We start from the raw sequence: 19,208 nt of genomic DNA on the forward strand, positions 1-19,208 counted from the left end.
TGCAGAGCTTTCATCAGCATGTTCTGGCATCGCTGGAAAAACAAGTACATTGCAACACCTCAAGTGCGCAGCAAGTGGCAGTCCAGCAGGCCCAACACCCAAGAAGGTGACAACCAAATCAACGGAATGAGTGGCCAATGGGCCACATCCTCAAGAACATTCCCAGTGCCGATGGGAAAGTTCGAAAGCTTGAGGTTATGGTAGCGAAGCAAGGTGTTGCAATAACTTTAATTAGGCTTATAGTTGAGGCAGTACTACTTCTCTATCGCAAAGACATGGACAAATATGTTAACCCATTGAAGTTTGTTGCACAGTTGTTTATGAGACAGGAAAATAAAAGGTGGTATCTCCAAGATACCAAACGGAAAGTGTTCTGCCCCACGGCAGATATGGGGGTGTTTTTACACAAGAACTTCCTGATATGATGGTGTTCAGTTTGGTCACGTGACCAAGAAGTTACGAGTTAAGGGTCTCTAAGTCATGAGGCCAGGCGGGAGTGTCAGCGATTACAGAGTACAAACTGGAGGCACAATTAGCATATCAGTGAAGACATGTGCATCTTTGTCTCCCAAGTGGCAATGCTTACACATCACACGAGGTGCTCATTTTAGGCCGGGTCGACCTAAGAGAAGCCGAGAACCGGTTCAGATAATCATCAGTGGTGTTGGCATAACTCGGGTCTCTGGGTTCATAGCCCAGCACGATACCTACTGCACTACCACTCGCCACATTACACACACCCACACAGTCCTCACATTAAACATTGTGGGAGTATACATACGAATTATATTCATGATTTTCTACAGAAATTAAAATCCAGTGAAACCGAGGCTATTATGAAATCAATCAAATATTCACATTCTTGATCTCCCTCTTAGAATAATGATCTTCCTGCTATGAAAAATCACAGATGAGCAGATATGAGTTTGTTATGTATCTATCTCTTCAAAAAACTAAAAAAAATGTTTACCACGAACCTCCAGCCCTACGATTTTCTAGTCTCTCATAAGCAGCCAGGTTTCACCCAATGCTTGCCACCACACAGAGAGATGTGTAACAGCAACTACCATTTATATTACACAGTACGTGGGTCCTAGTTTGATGCAAAACTATAGAACGCACAAGGACAGTGGTTCTTAAGCTGGGTTCGATGGAACCCCAAGGGTTCGTTGAGTCACTCTCCGGGGTTCGGCAGGGGTCAAGACACACACAGTATAGCCCGGTTCGCACTTGCAATGTCCGGCCGTTTTTGTCGGCCGTTAAAAATTTGGCAACACACAATTTGTCTTCGCCGTGTTAGATTACAAATATTTAGTTGCTTAGTAAAAATGTGTTACACAAAATAAATTCAGCTCACTTGTATTATTCGTGACGTCACGCTCCGCTTGGCCATCATTGGCTGCAGCTGATCACGCCACATTGCGTGATCAGGAACTTGGTGCGCTCAGTAGTCGACTTGTGGCTGTTGTGATTGTACGTCATTTGTGATTTTCTTTTAATCTTTCAATCCCTTCATACTATGTCGAGCAAAAAAAGAAAGTGGTTGGACGCATATGGAAGATTTTGCTGGTTTTTCCTGGATGTTTCTGTTGCGTGTCGTCATTTTAAGATGCTCTGTGTTCATCTCTTTGTTTGTTGCGGCTGCACCCGAGTCAAGAGCCACATGGCTCACAGGGCTATATCTAATAAATAAGCTTGAAACTTGAAACTTTCACTCTCGTGCAAATACTCGGACTGTGGAACTCTCTAAGCCTTCACTCTACTGGTACCACTCGGACTGTGGAACTGTCTAAGCCTTCACTATCGTGGTACTACTCGGATTATGGAACTCTCTGAGCCTTCACTCTCCTAGTACCACTTGGACTGTGGAACTCTCTAAGCCTTCACTCTTGTGGTACCACTCGGACTGTGGAACTCTCCGAGCCTTCACTCTCGTGGTACCACTTGGACTGTGGAACTCTCTACGCCTCCACTTTCGTGGTACCACTCGGACTGTGGAACTCTCCGAGCCTTAACTCTCGTGGTACCACTCGGACTGTGGAACTCTGTAAGCCTTCACTCCCATGGTACCACTCGGACTGTGGAACTCTCTACGCCTTCACTCTCGTGGTACCACCTCGGATTGTGGAACTCTCTAAGCCAGTGGTTCTTAAGCTGGGTTCGATCGAACCCCAAGGGTTCGTTGAGTCACTCTCCGGGGTTCGGCAGGGGTCAAGATACACACAGTATAGCCCGGTTCGCACTAGCAATGTCGGGCCGTTTTTGTCGGCCGTTAAAAAATTGGCAACATGCAATTTTTCTTCGCCGTGTTAGATTACAAATATTTAGATGCTTAGTAAAAATGTGTTACACAAAATAAATTCAGCCCACTTTTATTATTCGTGACGTCACGCTCCGCTTGGCCATCATTGGCTGCAGCTGATCACGCCACATTGCGTGATCAGGAACTTGGTGCGCTCAGTAGTCGACTTGTGGCTGTTGTGATTGTATGTCAATTGTGATTTTCTTTTAATCTTTCAATCCCTTCAAACTATGTCGAGAAAAAATAAAGTGGTTGGACGAATACGTACAATATGGAGTCACGTGTATAAAGAACGTGATGGGAGTCAGCATCCCCAATGCATGATTTGCAATGCCAAGTTCAGCATTTCTAGTCTAGCACCGACAAAACTAAAGGAACACTTCCTAAAGCTGCATGGAGATGGGAAATACAAGAACACAACGCTCGCTGAATTCAAGGTGAATAGAGCCAGATTCGATGAAAAGGCGACTCTGCCTGTTCTCGGCTTTGTACCCATCGACAAACCGATCTTCACAGCATCGTACGAAGTTGCATACCTGATCGCAAAGCAGGGCAAACCACACACCATTGGTGAAACACTCGTAAAACCAGCTGCGTTGAAGATGGCGAACATCATGCTGGGAAAATCTGCTGAAGATAAGTTATCCCAAATTCCTCTTTCAAATGACACTATCAGCAGCAGAATAGACGACATGAGCGATGACATATTGGCTCAAGTAGTTGCAGATCTGATTTCAAGCCCAGCAAAATTCAGCCTCCAACTCGACGAGACCACCGACGTTTCCAATCTAAGCCAGCTTGTTGTATTTGTGCGCTATATGAAAGACGACGTGATAAAGGAAGATTTTTTTATTTTGTAAGCCTCTTACAACAACAACCAAGGCAATCGATGTGAAGAAACTCGTGGATGACTTCTTCAGAGACAACGATCTTTCGTGGAATATGGTTTCTGCAGTTTGTTTGGACGGAGCTCCAGCCATGCTGGGACGACACTTTGGTTTTGGAGCGCTGGTGAAATCCGATGCACCACACATCATTGTTACGCACTGTGTTCTGCACATGCATGCGTTGGCAACAAAAACCTTGCCTTCAAAACTGGCAGAAGTATTAAAAATTGTAGTTGAATGTGTGAACTACGTGCGAAATAGTGCTATGAAGCACCGCATCGTCAAAGAGCTGTGTAAGGAAATGGGCTCTGAATTCGAGGTACTTCTGTACCATTCTAACGTTCGGTGGTTATCCCGGGGAAAGGTGCTGAATCGTGTTTTTGCCATGCGTGTGGAATTAGCCCTGGTTTTGCGAGAGTACCAACATTGTCACGCAGATTGCTTCGAAAATTCTGAGTTCATTCTCATTTTGGCGTACATGGCCTATATTTTCGATGCTCTCAATCATCTCAATCGACAGATGCAGGGTGGTGGAGTCAACATCATCAAAGCGGAAGAAAACCTGAAGGCGTTTAAAAAAAAGCTACCTTTATGGAAACGACGAACAGAGAATTATAACTTCGCAAACTTTCCCCTGCTGGACGACTGTGTAAGTAAGATCGAAGACGTGTCTGGAATTGGAGACATTACTGTACCTGGGGAGCTGAAGCAAGCAATTGCCATGCACTTAGATGTGCTCGCAAAGCCTCTCAACGGATACTTCCCCACCAGAGAGTCATATCCAGCATGGGTGAGACAGCCGTTCACGTTTAGTGTTGCGACAGCAGATGCCAACGATGAATACCTCGAGGAAATCATTGAACTTCAGCAGAGCCAGCTTCAACAGCAACTCTTCAGAACAATAACGCTCTCAACGTTTTGGTATCACCAAATCGTACCCTACCCTCTTATTGCTAAGAAAGCCCTTGAGATACTCACACCGTTTGTTACAACGTATCTTTGCGAGCAATCTTTTTCGAACATGGTAGACATAAAAACTAAGAAAAGGAACGGACTTTGTTGCGAAAATGATATGAGAGTGGCACTTGCCAAGGTGAAGCCGCGCATTTCTGAACTTGTATCTGAAAGGCAACAGCAAAAGTCCCATTGATTTGCAGTAAATATTCATTGAGTTATGTTTTTGCGTGAAATTCATGTTTTGTTGGTTTTGTTCTTTGAACAGTGATTTTGTGTGCAACTGATGCATGGTTCATTTTGAGCACTAATAAAATATATACTTATGTTTTGAAGAAATCATATTTTTTTTCCACTTACGAAGGTTTCGGTGAATGCACTGATAAAGCTTGCAGGGTTCAGTACCTCCAATAAGGTTAAGAACCACTGCACTAGGAGGAAGTACCCAAATTTGCCCGGTGGAAAAATATATTAATTTCAAAACTTGTCTTCTCGTAAAAAAACATAACATAAACATACACAAATCCATTCTTTTTTTTGGTTAGATCACATTAATATATAAATGTGTCATTAAAACCCGCCACCATCCGACAAAGCAAACTAGTAAGGGTTGTGATTTAAACAGAACATGTCAATTCGTCACTAGTACAGCATACCGGTGTGTTGAAGAGCCAAGTCACATTTCCAATCTGAGTACGACGTTTCGCCAGTAATTACAACTAGCATCATCAGGCGACAGCCAGATTTGTGGATAAGTCTGTTTCACTCCTTATATAGAGGCGCAGATGTGGTCACCACGCTACGCCACTCTTGTGCAAAATCTGGGGGGGGGGGGGGGGGGGTGGGGATTACTGAGTCAACGTACATTATGCACATTATGTATGTGCAGTAGTATCTACTGACTCTATAGTAGTATCTATTGACTACAGTAGTATCTACTGACTCTATAGTAGAATCTACTGACTCTCAGTAGTATCTACTGACTACGGTAGTATCTACTGACTTTTGAAGTAAATGCACATTAGGGTGGGGGGGACATCGCATTGTTCAGGATTTACCTCAGCGTGTGCTTGTGCAGCAGCAACTGTGCTTGATTTATTTTGTTATTTTTTTAACGCGAAGGAGAACCTCCCTCCCGTCGCCACTCAGAAAGCTTGTTTGCGTTGCTAGGGGCAACGGCGAGTTGGCGTATCCATGTGCAGTGGGTTCAACTGAGTCGCACACTTCAACTTGGAGGCAGCCCATTTATTAACACACCGGGGTAACTCTACCTCTTAACGAGATAACAACCAAGGGTGGTGACCACTCCGGCTAACTACACAGGTTATGGGATAACTAACAACTTCAGACCAGGACCGCCAACATGCTGCCTGGTCTGCGTGCCTGAAGACTGGAGACCGAAGATCGAAGACGAAGGGTTTCTTTTGGCTTATATCCCCTGCGGCGTGGCCGGGTTCCGCCCCTGGCCACGCCCCCTTCCGGAACCCTCCCGGGGAACCTCGGTCCCTATCACGTGACCCTCACACCCCCTCTGGGAGCCCCCGTCAACCCGTCCGGTCACGTGTCCTCTCGGGTCACCCAGGCTGCCATGAGCTCAGCTGACCTTGTCCTCAGGCCGGCACACACACACCGTACTCCTCTAAGCCCGGTACTGCACTACAGTATGGTGACATCCGGCGATGTCCCTATAAATGCATGCGCAGAAGTGTGCTTTGGCACACGCTCAAAGTTATCATTTTGATCAGCGTACATTGTTACAAAGTGTGATTTTATTTGAAGCATTCGTGACTGCAGGAATCCATAATCTTTGGTTCTTTCGGTAAAGTCACGTAGGTATAAAATAAAATAAATCACGTTCCGGGCGCAACACAAGCGTCCGTAATCAGATGGGAAAGCATGGTCTGCTGCTGAGGCAGACTGTTTTAAAAATGTTTGAAATGGGTGACTTTACCGAAAGAACCAAAGAATATGGATTCCTGCAGTCACGAAAGCTTCAAATCAGATTGAACCGTCTCTATGGGGAGGGTTTCCACACATCTGTTAGAGCTTTTAATAGACTGCGAGACAAGAAGGCTCACCTGATTAAGTCGCTAACCTTTCTCAAGAGATGCCGCGATAACAATACCAGTCGCATTTACACTCACATCTGCTGCTGTCACGTCTCCTACCGCTAAACAGATCTTGTTTAAAGCTCGCCTATCGCTAATCTCAGAGAGAATAAGATTGCTCCAGATTTGAACTTGATAATTTAGAGAAGACTCTGTTACAATCACACTTAAAATAAACAGATAAGATGTCCACTTCTGATTGGGACCATGTAGATAACATGACAGTTTCTTCTGCTAGTTCAATGTCAAACCAAATGTAAAGTTAACTTGATCGCTAAATTCAACCTCCTGTCAAAAAAGAAGCCGGAGCCACAGGTTAAAAAGTTAGATGCTAACAAGATTGTCATAAATCAAAGTAGCATCCCAATTTCCAACAGTCTAAAATCAGTACGAGCCAATGGGTTGAATTTCAGTCACCCCTAAACACATCCCAGTGGATGATATAATTGCCCAGGTCGACGTAGCCCTCAATGGCTTGGGACACATCCCGGCAGACTTTGCTAGATCTGAAATCGCTATCCTGATAAACGCTAAGAAACCCATTAGCAACATCAGCAAAACGAGCGTTTCGAACTCTCTAAATGAAAAAACGGAGATGACATTGTCGTCCTCTCAGCCGACAAGGGCAATGCCACTGTCATCATGGATAAAACCACTTACAACAAAATTCAGGACCTTAATGATGGCAGCTATATCAATATCAACAGAGATCCCACCAACCGCCTAGCTAAAAAAAACAACTATCATCACTAAATCGACTTTTCTAATCGATCAGTCCAAGCAGAGCTCTCTAAATCCTTCGGCTGCTGACCACCCAGATTATATGGCCTTCCAAAAATCCACAAAGTAGGTACCCCGCTCCATCCCATCGCCTCCACCATTAACTCACTCACCTACAAACTGGCCCAATTTCTTTCTGAGACCCTGCTTCCTTTCACGGGCAAGTCCACCTCAGCTGTACTAAACTCAGCTCACTTGGTTTCTCTAATCAAGGACATCTCACTGTCTCCAGATGATTTGCCTGTCAGTTTCGATGTAGTCTTTCTGTTCAACAATGTACCTGTATTTGACACCATTGCAATCATTGAAGACTTGGTCCATCTAAGGATGGAAACCAGATGTACCAACTTTGGTAAGGCACTGCCTTACCAACACATACTTCACCTGGAATGGTACATTCTACAAACTGAAGGCACCCCAATGGGTTCTCCCTCATCACCAGTGGTAGCGAATGTTTTCATGGAGAAATTTGAAACAGATGCCGTGCAGACATCCACCCTACGTCCTTCCTTGTGGAAGAGATACGTGGATGACACATTCGTCATCTGGCCACATGGCCTGCCAGCACTGAACCAATTTCTCAACCACATCAATTCCATACACCCGTCTATCAAATTCACCATGGAAGTGGAAAAGGATGGCAACCTACCATTCCTGGATGTTTTGATCGAGAAGAGACCTGATGGCTCGTTGGGACATTCGGTCTACAGGAAAGCCACTCACACGGATGCCTATCTAAAGCCTGACTCCCACCATCAACCATCCAGCCCAGAAAAATTCCCTCATCAAAACACGACACCATAGGGCCCCATCTCTAAAGGATGATTCCTGACATGCAATACCCAGGTGTCTACAAACTGAGTTGTGGTTGCAGCAGTAGTTACAGTGGGGAAACGAAACGACATGTCTCGGACCGCGTTCGTGAACAAAAGACAGATCTGAAACACGGTAGGACAAATACCTCTGCCGTTTGCCGATCTTTGTTTTAACACTGTGGGCTCACACGAATTAGATTTTTCCAAGACGGAGGTTCTCTGCAAACCTACCTTCAGAGATTTGTTCATGAAGCCATCCAGATATATAAACACAGACACAACTTCAACCAAAAAAATGGGTACAAACTGAGCAATCATTGGAAGGACGTTATTAACCAGGTAGAGTTTTAACTGACTGTGATGTTTCCATCCTACCTGCCTATGTCAGCTGTTACTTATGACTCTCTGTCTCTCTCTCAGATCTCTCATGCTCATGTCCTTTGCATTGCACTCTCATGCTCACATTTCCTTTGGATTGCACTCTCATACTCACCTGCCCTTTGGATTGCACCCGTTGGGTTGCACTTATGCTTTTGGATTGCACTACTCTTAGATTTCACATTAACATGCTAATCTCTCACATTAACATAGCCACTTCCATGCCCTCGTCGAGGAGGCGGCTCTCCTATCTGACAGTTACATGCTAATTTCTCACATCAACATCACTAGCCCCGGACACACTTCTTAATGACCCTTGGGCTACACCAATTTCAAACCTTTTAGTCTGCCTCAGCAACAGACCATGCTTTCACAACTGATGACGGACGCATGTGTTGCGCCAGAAACGTCGTGATTTATTTCATGCCTACATGACTTTACCGATAGAACGAAAGCGTTTGTGATTTTATTAGTTTACATTGGACCAAGGGCAAAAACAAATAGCGAGTTTTCGTCCGGGGGCTTAGTTTGTTGTATGTGTACTTTGTTGAAATGTAAACCCAACAGTTTGTCAGTTAAAAGTTAAGATAGGCATAGCAGACAGACAGGCAGACAAATAATCACGTTAATTAGGTATGAAAAGACAACATAATTAGCGTTGTGGAGAAAATATCTCCTTTATGCAACATTTCAGTGTTTCCCTTGTGTGTACTATATTCGTGATTTCGAAGACAAACATTGAGTTGGGGGATATGGATCCTAAGCTACAAAAAATATCTTTGATCCTGTATCACATGAACAACAGCAGTCACGTAAATGTCCTGCACAGGTTACTGTCAAAACAAACGTTCGTCTATTTAGGACATTCCATTTATGACCATTTTATTCCAAATGGCACGTACAGCAAAATCTCTATCACGTACTTTTTACCATGCGGAATGCTCTATTAACCGGCATCTGTCAAGCGGCAATGTAAATATAACTTCACATATCGAGAAAAATTCTGGCATCTTGCAGCGTGCTTCATGACGTTGCTAAGTGGTGGCACAAATGGAGTCGCAATTGCAATCTGCAATCGGCCATTGTGATCGTGTTGTGGGCTGCCTAACCTAATTGTTTCACTGTACTTGTACATACAGTACTGCACTACTGTACACTGTAATCTAAACAGCACCACTGCTTCTCTACAGTAAACTTAAAATGCTGTACAAATGACTGGTGAGTACCTCTGTAAAATAGTAAATTATTTTGAATATCAGTTAAAATGTATGCTTAATTTCTTCGTAAAAAAGTTTTTACATTTGAGAATTTTGCTGAACCATAAAGTATACCTCTCAGACAACCTGCACATTTGATGAACTGGCACCACCCTTGATTCCCCATGGATGCTGGATAAGAGCTTTTGCTGTGTATGCTCAGAATCAGATCATGTGTTAAAATTATAACTCTAAATTACCAAGAGACGCATCGCCAACATTCAATAATTGAATTGAAATAAACTGCATCACATTACAGTGCATTTACTGTACACTGATCTCTGAATGGATGACTACACCTGCATGCATTCTTAGAATGCGAGAAGTGATAGCACGGTTGATATTTGTTAAAAGAGTTTCAAAGTTCACATCTGTCCAGCAGCCCTCATGATTACTGCAGCAATATTGACCAAAAATCTGCTTAACAGTGGATGTTCAACATTCATGGTGTCAGGGTCAAAATTTGCCAGATTAGAAAGATTAGCCACAAACGACCCGACTGGGGTTACACATCAATCATCGCTCCACCAAACTGGCAGGCTCATGTCCACGTGCAGGTCAGTACTGAGTCACCTTCTACCACAAAAGGACAGCTGCCACTTGGGCTAGCCGTCGAACGATTGAGATTAAATATGATACAAGCCGCTTGTAGTTGCTGAAGCATTTCACCTTTGATTAGCAAGATTGGCTACGTACAGCGAGAAAGAAATAACACATTTATGCAAGCGCCAATTATTAATATAAATATTATTATAACACGTTGAATGCTGTGGAGCCTTTTTGTCTCCTACTCCTGCTGACAGATCTACCCAACCTCCAAGTCCACACATGCTGGCCGCTCCTACTCTGCATCCTCCAAAAAGTCCACCTCCACAAACTGCTGGGTTTCATTTCACTCTCAGTCTGCAGCCTCCTCCAGCTTCAGGCTATTTCTATTGACCACTTGGAGGTTAAACGCTTGCAATTATAAAGGCACAAATCTGGCTGTCGCCTGATGAAGCTAGTTGTAATGACTGGCGAAACATCACTCAGATTGTAAATGTTGTGGCTTGGCTCTCCAACACACCGGTGTGCTGTACTAGTGATGAATTGGCATGTTCTGTTTACGCGATCTAACCCAAAAAACCTCTATTATGGGAAAGGCCTGTGAATGGAATGGAACTTCGTTTTTCTTAGCTCAATGATACACATATACTTAGTCTCCATTTAACTCAGTATTGCCTAAAAAATCCACCCACACCTCCACATCCACAAATTGCTGGGGGTTGCCTCGCTCTGCCTCAGAGTCCACAGTCTCCTCCAGCTTAACGCTGCCTCGATCGACGTGAAGGTAGGATTTTGGAGTTGAATCTTCATCCTCACATTTCACTATCACTTCTTCAGACTTTACCGTCACTTCACTTTTCACCTTCACTGATTCAAATTTCAATTTCACTTCTTGACATTTCGCCTTCACTCCTGTCCACGTTTCACATCTCAAATGTATTTCTGGTTCTTGTTTCATGAGGGATGGACTCATTGCAGCACTTGGACTTTCACAAGCCGATTTCAGATTAATTTCCTGATGAATGGTTTGATGCTTGTTTCGATCCCCTAACTGTCGAAAACTGTTCTCCCCATACACAGTGCACTTTAAGGGTTTTTCTCCTACGTGTGTTCGCTGATGGTTTTTAAGATATGTTGACAGTGAAAATTCCTTCCCACACACAGTGCACTTGAAGGGTTTCTCTCCCATATGTGTTCTCTGGTGTGTTTTAAGCTTTGATGACCATGCAAAGGCCTTCCAACAAACAGTGCACTTGAAGGGCGTCTCTCCTGTGTGTATTCTCTGATGTGTTTTAAGATGGGATGACTTTGCAAAGGCCTTCCCACAAACAGTGCACTTGAAGGGTGTCTCTCCTGTGTGACTTCTCTGGTGTATTTTAAGATGTGATGACGTTGCAAACACCTTCCCACACACAGTGCACTTGAAGGGTTTCTCTCCCGTGTGTGTTCTCAGGTGGACCTCAATATATGATGGATGTGCAAACGCCTTCCCACACAAAGTACACTTGAAGGGTTTTTCTCCTGTGTGTATTCTCTGGTGTCTTTTAAGAGGTGATGACTCTGCAAATGCCGTCCCACACACAATGCACTTGAAGGGTTTTTCTCCTGTGTGTCTTCTCTGGTGTCTTGTAAGAGCTGATGAATCCGCAAATGCCTTCCCACACACAGTGCACTTGAAGGGTTTCTCTCCCGTGTGTGTTCTTTGGTGTGTTTTAAGATTTGATGACCATGCAAAGGACTTCCCACAAACAGTGCACTTGAAGGGTTTCTCTCCCGTGTGTGTTCTCTGGTGGACCTGAAGATATGATGGTTGTGCAAACGCCTTCCCACACACCGTGCACTTGAATGGTTTCTGTCCCGCTGATTGTTTTCGCTCCATATGACCAATTCTGTCTGGCAAAGTGGCAGAGGAACTTGCAGCTGCAGACAGAAAACAGTAAAATCCACGCAATGTATGTCAGCATAAAAGCATAGAAATGCATATGTATACAGTCACACGTGATATTCACATATTACATGGACAAGAACACTCACACATTAACGAGAAATAAAAAAAATCACCCTCAAATTTATCACACAGGCTGTTTTATGGCACTTGCTCCTATTGACGATCAGCTGTTGGCCTGGCATAGTAAGGCAAGTGGTCAGTATAATGCCTGGAGGCCCTAGTATATTCAATATCAATGATAACCCGTACCTCTACATACAGAATTTCGGTTGTATCTGGCTATTGAAAAAATGTTAACTATTGCAAAAGTCTGCTAAAAATAGCAAATGGTGTTAAAAATATAAATATTCGGATTGGGCAGATATATGATCAAATGGACAAATTAATATTCAATCGCAATTTGTAAGTCCGAAGCCAGGCTCAGATTTGCTTGAATGCTCGGAGGGACAGATGTAATTTCAGCTTCATGTGCTGTCTTTTCCATGCTTATGAAACGTTCCATGTGTAGGGGGGTTCTAGAAGGTGCGCGTTGTGATGATTGTAAACAGGTGACCGGAAGGCACTGTAGAGGTGGACGACATTGGGGCCGACTGTGGAAATCATCAGGGTTGACTGTTCAGGTATCAATGTGGTGGAAACCATCGGGCCCTGAAGATAGCCATAGCAATTACGAGTGTGGCAGTCGTTACACTTGGACTGTATATACGTTCGGAGAAATAAAGCTATACTTCCCTGAAAATGGATGTCTAAAAGGAGCTTTTTTACACCTGTAATAAAAAAAAACCTATTACTTTGATTAAACCTAGGTGTTTAATATGGTCAATATACTTTACAGCAAAAATAAAAACTTTACACTTTCACGCATTGGAACAGCGGAGAAGGTGGTGTTGTGGCTAGAACCATGCCTGGCTAGATGCTTATACTCTTCACCAAGTACTTAACCTAGGAACAATCAACCCAGCAGAGGACTACAATAAGTTAAGCTGTCACTTGTCAATCATGTCTGCTCTCAGCGATAATACAACTCTGAATGTGGGCTCCATAATGCAGTGAACGAAGAAACCTGCCTCCGCTCACCATATAGATACACTCTTATGTACAGCTATGTTTCACATGGATCATTAACAGATTATATCAAGAAAACAGCCACCATTCACCACTAATTGGTAGTAACATCATCACAGTGGTCATGCCATGATTGGTGCGAATTGAGGCCATGTAAGTGTGGAGCACTTGCCAGTAGGTCATAGGAATGATCCAGGTGTCAAGGGATGACTGAGATGACTGGCAGATGCACCACCTGTGCTACCCACTGTGCCAACTTGCTGCATTTTAGCCACCCAGCGCTCCACCCATTTATGTGTCACTCCTCTGACATCATTGTTGCAGGACGATTGCCTCCAACTACACTGCAGCATCCTTCAAGGGCCTCCACCGCAGAGGCCAATCTTCACACTCCTGGTACCAGTCATCAGCAAGTCCGATCACCTCCACATCCTCCAATCTTTTCTCTAGCCCATGCCATACCTGTTTAGTCCCTCATATCCGAACTAACTTACGCTATATTCTTAGCTCTTTCGGTAAAGTCACATTGAAGGGAAACAATAAAATAATAAAATATATATATAACATATATATACATTATATATAAAACAATATTGTTTTTTATTGTTTTATATATTTTATTATTTTATTGTTTCCCTTCAACGTGACTTTACCAAAAGAGCTAAGAATATGAATTACTGCAGTCACGAAAGCTTTAAATCAAAATTTTACTTACACTACTTGAGCATGCAGTTTCTGAGCATGCGGGATTCATGACCAACGAATGCATCCTCGCCTGCCAAATAGCCTCATTGATTATATTCTGTATGGATATCTCAGGGATTTGTAAGCTTCGAAAACCATCAAGTCTGGCTCAATAGAGGATGAATCATAGGCAGGCCAGCCTTAATTGTATAAGCCAGCACAGATGGTTCTTTAAAGGAGTGCATATTTCACATTCCCAGAGAAAGGGGTCATAGTTGTGGGCAAGAAGATTCAGTGATTTACATGGAGCAATGGTCCAGGCAGCTTCCTCACCATGTTAGGCAGTCAAATTAAAGCATGCACTCGACTAATAGGAATTAAAACTTTAGCTGCCAAACCAGAGCTGGTTGTCAACACATTAACCAAGTATGGGAGCTCCTCCACCACCTGTAGAACTGCCTGATTACTCACTAAGAGGCGAGCAGGCAGAATGTTGGATGACATGAAATACCCAGGCAGGTGCATTATTATTTTGGAAGATATGTAAGGCGCCTCCTCATGATGAAATTCTACAGGTACAGAACAAGAGTCCCTAACTCCATCGCATTGAGTAGCCATTGCCAGATCAGCATACGTAACATGGTTGACCAGCAGGAAACGATCCCTTAACTATAACCAGCCATCGAATAGCCTCTCATTGTAACTGTACCAAATGTATTTTTGTAGGGCCAATGTGAGGTTATCAAAACTATGTAAATATTGAAGATGCCATCTTAATGTACAGACAGTCCACGGGTCATGGAAGGGTTAGGTTCCCGGGAACAATCCGTAACCCGAATTTCCCATGTCGGGAACTGAACAATTTTCCCCCAAAAGCAAGACAAAATCCCATAGCCGGAAAGTTGTGCCGCCCCTACCAAATTACTCGTTCATTTTCTCTCAGTACTGTATCACGCTATAGTTTGTTTTCTATCGCCACCTGTATCGTATTGCTGTACATACGTTCTGCACTTCCTATTATTCTTTCATTTCATCGAATATCTACCCTAACACTACCCATAATTAAACTAATGGAAGAAAAACTTATCCAAATATTAATGAACACCATAAGACATTCTAATATTAATTGTTAAAAGAAAACAGTCACTTCCAAATATTCATTTACCGGGCATAGACTAGGCCGAGACCTCTCAGATCGCTGTCGGCTGAGACCATAAGCAATCGAAGTGCAATTGTGTTAAATAAAGTACATAACGTAAATAACTTATTAAATACACTTCTAATCAAAACTATAAAGAGAAACATGGAAAAACAAGATAGTTCTAAGCACAGAAAACCAAAATTACATAATGCTACAAAAGAAAAATAATTAGGCAATGCTACACAACAATTCCATTGACCTTAATCTTTTCCAGTCATTATTGCAATGTAATAAAGGGTGATATTACACTGAAAGTTATGAGACGATGTGACAGATACAGGAAACGCACGGTAACAATGTAACAGCATGACTGAGAGTGCAGAGCGGCTATACACCACAGCCTTGGGGAAGATGCCGTCTGCCTTATGCCTCGCTCAGCGTTATTCATCCACAACCTCACCGCGCTGGACTACTTGCGCTTAAGTAACTAAAGCAAAAATGTCCGCATGTTGATTTTTTTTACATGATTTATGGGAGCATTTCCGTCAGGTTGGATTTCCGTAAGTAGGGTCTTGCGCTACCCGGGGACTTACCGTAATGGTTGTGGCCAGAGGGAATTCCTGTCACACGCCAACTTGAACAGGAAACGGCTCCGAATCCTTGTCACGTATTTTCCGGGCCTGCCCAAAATCATAAAAATCCTTAACGAATGTGAGCAGAGGGGCAGGAATATCGAAAACAATGAACAACCAAAAGCCGAAGCCTCTTAATGGTACTTAGGCCTTGATTACATCAAGAAAGCAGAGATCTAGTTTCTGATTAAAAAAATCGATACATCTGTGCTGTAGTATATGAACAGAAAATACAGGAGACCTTTGAATATCGCGGGGGTTACGTTCTTGGAATGTGCCAAGAAAGCCAAAACGGCGATATTCAATACTTAAGCCTTACCGAAACAATGGGTTTAGGTAAACGGCAACCAAAAATACGCATCACAACTGAAATAAGTACTGTACAGCATGCCAACTAAACTAAAAACAAAACAATTGAAATAAACAAGTAGAAACTCGATAGAAAAAAAACATTTCAAGAGAATAAATAAGATTCTAAATACTGACTGCTCTACTTGCAATGATGATGATGTGTGTGCGTGAGTGGAGAGTGGTAGTGCTTCAGTTAGCGTGCTGCGCTATGAACCCAGCGACCTGAGTTCAATTTCCTCTCGCGCCCAAAACCATGACGATTATCTGAATTGGCCCTGGGCCTTCCCAGGTCGACCCAGCCCCAAATAAGTACCTGGTGTGTTGTGTAAACATCGCCACTGGGGAGACAAAGGCGGCCGGGAATGGTGCTGCTAACCTACCCCTTTGTGTGCCGTGCCAACCTTTATCGATGCTACTTGCCCTAACAGTCTGTTAAGGCTAAATGCTTGCATGGCAAAGGTTGAGGTGCCACCGATTTCCTCGTGTTCCTCACCCACCCCACCCTCCTTCCCAGAACAGTCTTCCCAGGAGAGTGTAAATTGGTATTTTTTGCTATTTTCTTTGAACCTATCTACGTGACTTTACTGAAAGACCCAATAATATGTAAATTGGTATGCAAAGAGGTTGCCCGTGATAGGTCGAAACCGCAAGAAAAAAACCCATGATATACAAGGGTCTACTGTATGACATTTGTGCAGAACTGCCATGGACAATTGGGCCTTGCAAGCTTCTTCTCTGCAGGTCTGGCAAGCTGAATATTAATTATCTGGTAATCAGTGTGGTCGAACGTTAGATCTTCGTCCAATCCAGCAGAGATCATCGTTTAGTCCATGTTGTTGTAATAATGTTCTGTATTGCAACCTGTGTAAAATCACCACCCTCCCTCAGGACCTTCCTTTTGAAGTCAATTATGCCCGGCACTAAAACTGCTCTTAGACTCTGGGTTGCCCAAACCGTGCAAATGTCACCAATCACAATATTCTGGGTTTACACTGTCACCAGATGGTGCACCAGATGGTGCACCAGCCAACAACTAACAGAGTGTGATTACTTCCTGGAATATTTAAGGCATAGCAAAAGCAACAAATACATATACACGAACACACAAATTAAAATACACAAACCCGTGTGTTAGCTACCCAGCACGTTAACACACTCCCAAAACACCTCTACAAAACCAGTAATACTAACAGAAGCCAAAAATGCAAATTAAAATCCAGGTTACGTGTTAACTTACACTCGCAGTCAAATAAAATACATTAACACACATGAGCATATTCCAATGCACACACACATAGTTACCCGCAACAGACCCCCAATATAGCCTTAACAGTAAGTTCAGGAGTGAGTGGGTGTATGGCCAGCACCACACCCGACCGCTTTTGTTTCCCCAGTGGCGATGTTTACACACTGCACCAGGCACTCATTTGAGGCTGAGTCAATCTAGGGAGGCCCAAGTCTGGTTCAGATAGTCACTGGTGTTGGTGGCGGTGAGTGGGAATCAAACTCGTGTTGCCTGGTTCGTAGCGCAGCGCGCTATAGGTTACATTACCGCACGCAACAACAGCCGCCATTTGCCACGAAGAGAGCTCTACCAATTCTAGATTTGAAGCTTTCGTGACTGCAAGGATTCATACTCTTTGGTTTTATTCGGTAAAGTCACGTAGATAAAATAAAACAAAACATATTTTCTTTTATTTTATCTACGTGACTTTACCGAACAAAACCAAAGAGTATGAGCTCTACCAGTTTGAGTATAAGGGAACACACACCGACTGACTGCAGATGCTACCGGTCAAACTGCCTCCTCTCCCAGTTACAGAGAAGGTTTTGCCCACGCATTGCAAATGTCACCAATCACAATATTCTGGGTACACCACTCTGGTAAAATGTAGCAGCCACTCTGATTAGTAAGACAATCAGAGATATATTTAAGTCTATCTTTAAAACTCACCTCCGTAAACTGGTCTTCATCCCCCCCCCCCCTAGTTTTGCCGTTTACCTGAGCGAGTGGGTGAGTGATTGGGTCACAGAATGGGTGAGTAGTTGTATGCTTGAGTAGGGAGTGAGTGGGTCGTCCAGTGAGTGAGTGATTGAGTTAGTGGGTAAATGAAGCTTGAGTTCTGGCTGTTTACCCTGCAGGATGTGTATATTTCGTACTTTTGATACACGGCACGGATTGGTGGGAACCACGGATGAAATGCAGCACTTTACAAATGTTAATAATTGTATTATTAATATTGCAGGCATATTATACACACCAACATGCAACATATGCTTCATATAGATATTAAAGTAATTATTTCTCGCGTTATTTTTCATGAGTAGGCCATTGTGTACTGGTGTCATGGTTTAAATGTATAATGATACAACTATTTTGATGAAAGAAGAAAAGGCTTCAACCTTTTCGGCAATAAGACAGGTGTTAAGAGCAGAATCTTTAAAATCAGAATCTGTCTTCTGGAGGAATGTCACAGGTGTCCAGTCGAGGCGGGTCAGAAAGTTACAAAAACAAACATGGTTGGATACGTACGGTGTGAAAGACGTTCAATTAACATACAAAAAACAATAGGAGTGCAAAATAGATGAAAGGTAAGCAATTCACGACAAATAAATAGAAATGAATAAAGTACATAGTCCTATTTGAAAACAAATACCTATTGCGAGGCAGCATTAAGTCTGCATTAACCACACATTTTTGTGGTACAATTTAACACGAACATCAAGTCTGTATCAACCACGTGATATTTTTATTTACAAGGATATTTTTTCCATAGATTTGCTCTTTATTTTATTTATTAAACCATTGGACAATCCGAAAAATCTGCGACGTGCATCTGATTGTCTATGTGAGTCTGTGGATCTGTGTGCAAGTCTGTGGGTTTCTGTGCGAGTCTAGTGGTTCCTGTGTGCCTGATTGTTTGTTAAGTTTCCCAGATTTCACTGCCCAAACGTTTGGAACCACGTATCGTTTTTTGGCATCTCAATTCTGCCATCTAAAACCTCGTTAAAACGGACTCTAATAATCACTAAAGTTTGAGTGGGAATGTAATTTTACAACAGAATTGCTATTAAGTTTGTTTTGTAAACCTGTCATTTTGGAATGCGTTGATGTCTGCCCGCCATGTCGCCCTTAAAAAATAGCGTCTAAGCTCAATGGGTGTTACTCGTGAAATTCACTTCTGCTTGTGAGTGGGCCAGTGAGTTTGGGTAAGTGGGAGGGTGAGTGAGAGGGCGAGTGGGAGGGCCAGTGGGAGAGTGTGAGTAGGTGAGTGTGAGTAGGTGAGTGTGCTTGTGTGGGCGAGTGGATGGATGAGTGAGTGGATGGATGAGTGAGCTTAATAATAATTAAATGCTTTGA

General features: G+C 43.1%; 1 protein-coding gene across 2 annotated transcripts in view; it reads right to left on the bottom strand.

The window, feature by feature from the left end:
* The window catches only part of LOC116957336 (uncharacterized), a 20,036-nt gene continuing 828 nt past the window's right edge, over positions 1-19,208 (bottom strand). The window contains exons 2-3 of one of the 2 annotated variants that reach the window (XM_032979437.2): positions 15,458-15,544; positions 1-11,946 (exon numbers count right to left, since the gene is read on the bottom strand). In XM_032979437.2, the coding sequence (XP_032835328.2) occupies positions 10,676-11,905 (1,230 nt within the window). In that variant the 5' untranslated portion in view covers positions 11,906-11,946; positions 15,458-15,544 and the 3' untranslated portion in view covers positions 1-10,675. Of the gene's footprint in view, positions 11,947-15,457; positions 15,566-19,208 lie in introns of both variants that reach the window. The other variant, XM_032979438.2, reaches the window with a different exon arrangement.

Source organism: Petromyzon marinus, chromosome 72 (genome assembly GCF_048934315.1).
Source record: "Petromyzon marinus isolate PM22_M1 ecotype Great Lakes invasive population chromosome 72, UKy_Petmar_22M1.pri1.0, whole genome shotgun sequence".
Lineage (NCBI taxonomy): Eukaryota > Metazoa > Chordata > Hyperoartia > Petromyzontiformes > Petromyzontidae > Petromyzon > Petromyzon marinus.